Genomic DNA, 2,127 nt, shown 5'->3' with positions numbered 1-2,127 from the left:
TCTGAAAAGCTGCAGGAGGGAATGCAGGCACAGCAGGGAGGCAGATTTGGAATATCTCCCACACTAAGTCTGCTTGGCCAGGATTCCCAGGAGGGTCCCTGACTGTCCGTTCTAGGGGTGGCAGAGGCTGCTGAGAGCTGGGAAACAGGTTAGAAGTTCGGAGCTCACATGTCTGCCTGCTCAAGGGTAGGACAGAAGGTCCTTCTAAGTGAAAAGAGAGGCCCCACTTATGCCATGCACCCCCTCCCCCAGGCTTCTCCCTTGTTCCCCTTTGGGGAATTCTAGCCTGCACCCCTCCCAACCCCCCACCTACCTTCTTCCCTTTCTTGACTTCGTATTCCATGGCGAAGTGTCCCCTCTACTTCTGCCACCCTCCTGACCATCCCCTCCCTGCTCCCCCCCCACCAACAGTTCCTTTGTTTCTTTTCCTGCCTGGTCGGAAACTCCACCAGGCCTGCTGGCCCGGAGTTCCTGCCCCTCCTGTCTGATAGGGAGCAGAGGCCTGGGGGGTGGTAATGGAGAACACAGCCTAGGGACCCTACAGCTGAAGGGTAGGAAGCCCAGGCAGAGAAGCTGACCAATGAGAACTCCTGGAGGCCCCTCCTAGTCAGAGGCGTGGCTGCTGAGGCTTGGAGTAGAGGCTGGGGAAGGGTCTTCCCAATGGGGGCTGAGAATTTGGAGTCAGAAAACCCTAAGTTCCAACCCTACTTCTGCCAATGACTTCTCTGTGTGACCTTGACAAGGCGAGCTAATGTCCCTTCTCAGAGCCTCGGTTTCCCCGTCTCCCTATATATTGTGAGTAAACACTGTCATCATCCCGGGCTGCTGTGGTGAGACTATCTACATGAATAAGCAGGAGGAGTTCTTCATAAACCATAGAGGACTGTGTCCAAGCAAGTTATGACTTTAAAAAAATGAATAATCACTATTAAGACAGTAAGGAGCTCTGGTGGTACAATGCCTAAGGCATTTGACTGCTAACCAGAAGGTTGGCAGTTCAAACCCATCAGCCACTCCATGGAAGGAAGATGGGGCAATCTACTTCCATAAGGACTTAGCACCTCAGAAACCTGGTGCGGGTGACTATGAGTCGGAATTGACTTGCTGACAGTGAGTTTGGTTTGGTTTTTTATTAAGCCTACACAGTATGTGTAGACTTTGAAGACAGGCTGCCTGGATTTAAATCCTGTCTTCGCCACTTACTAAGGGGTGACCTTGGGCAAGGGCCTTTACTTCTCATGCCTCAATTTCCCTATCTATCAAATGGGCATGATACTCGTTTGGCTTCATAATGATGTTGTAAGCATTGAACGCACTTAGAAGAACTCACTTATGAAGTGAGCACTTATTTTTGTTGTTGGTTGCTGTTGAATCAGTTCCAACTCGTGGAAACCCCCACATGCAGAGTAGAACTGCGATCCAGAGGGCTTTCAAGGCTGTGAATGTTCGGAGGCAGATCCCCAAGGCCTTACTTCCAAGGTGCCTCTGGATGGGTTTGAACCACCAACCTTCCAATTAGTCATCCAGCACTTAGCTATTTATACCACCCATGAATGAGACTCCTTGAGCACTTATTAAATACTCAATAAATATTAGCTGCTTACCTGTCTGTTCCCTGGAGAAGGGTATCATGCTTGGTAAAGTAGGAGGTCAGTGAAAATGGGGGAGGCCCTCAATGAGATGGATTGACACAGGGGTGCATCCGTGGGCTCAAGAGTAGCAGGGATTGTGAGGCTGGCACAGGACTGGGCCGTGTTTCATTCTGTCACACGTAGGTCACTATGAGTCAGAGCCGATGGCACCTAACAACAGCAACAATTTACCTATCTATGTATCCATGAATCCTGGACTGTTTTATCATCTCTTGGGAGAATATTAGGAAGGCAAGAGCCCTTTGAGGCTCTGGGCTAAATATTTTACATATTTCATCTCACTAATTCCTTGCAACGTTGGAATACCATTGTTATCCCTATGATACAGATTTTTTTTTTTAGGATTTGGGTGAAGATTTACAGAGTAAATTCACTCTTCATACAGCAGTTCACATATACTTTGTCTCATGTCATTGACCAAAATTTACAATGCAGCAGCTCCCCTCCCACTTCCTCCCCATAGTTACCTCCTCCC

At 48.8% G+C, this 2,127-nt stretch overlaps 1 protein-coding gene across 1 annotated transcript in view; it reads right to left on the bottom strand.

Annotated features, from left to right (window-relative positions):
- Window positions 1-343, bottom strand: part of CCM2L (CCM2 like scaffold protein) — a 20,668-nt gene extending 20,325 nt beyond the window's left edge. The window contains exon 1 of the mRNA XM_042783596.1: window positions 314-343. Coding sequence (XP_042639530.1) covers window positions 314-343 — 30 coding nt within the window. The remainder of the gene's footprint in view (window positions 1-313) is intronic.
- Window positions 344-2,127: the final 1,784 nt, after the last annotated feature.

Source organism: Orycteropus afer, unplaced genomic scaffold (assembly GCF_000298275.1).
Source record: "Orycteropus afer afer isolate SDZICR_OR568_19922 unplaced genomic scaffold, OryAfe1.0 scaffold00020, whole genome shotgun sequence".
Classification (NCBI taxonomy): domain Eukaryota; kingdom Metazoa; phylum Chordata; class Mammalia; order Tubulidentata; family Orycteropodidae; genus Orycteropus; species Orycteropus afer.
Note: the sequence above shows the minus strand (reverse complement) of the source record. Positions and strands in the feature narration are given on the sequence as shown.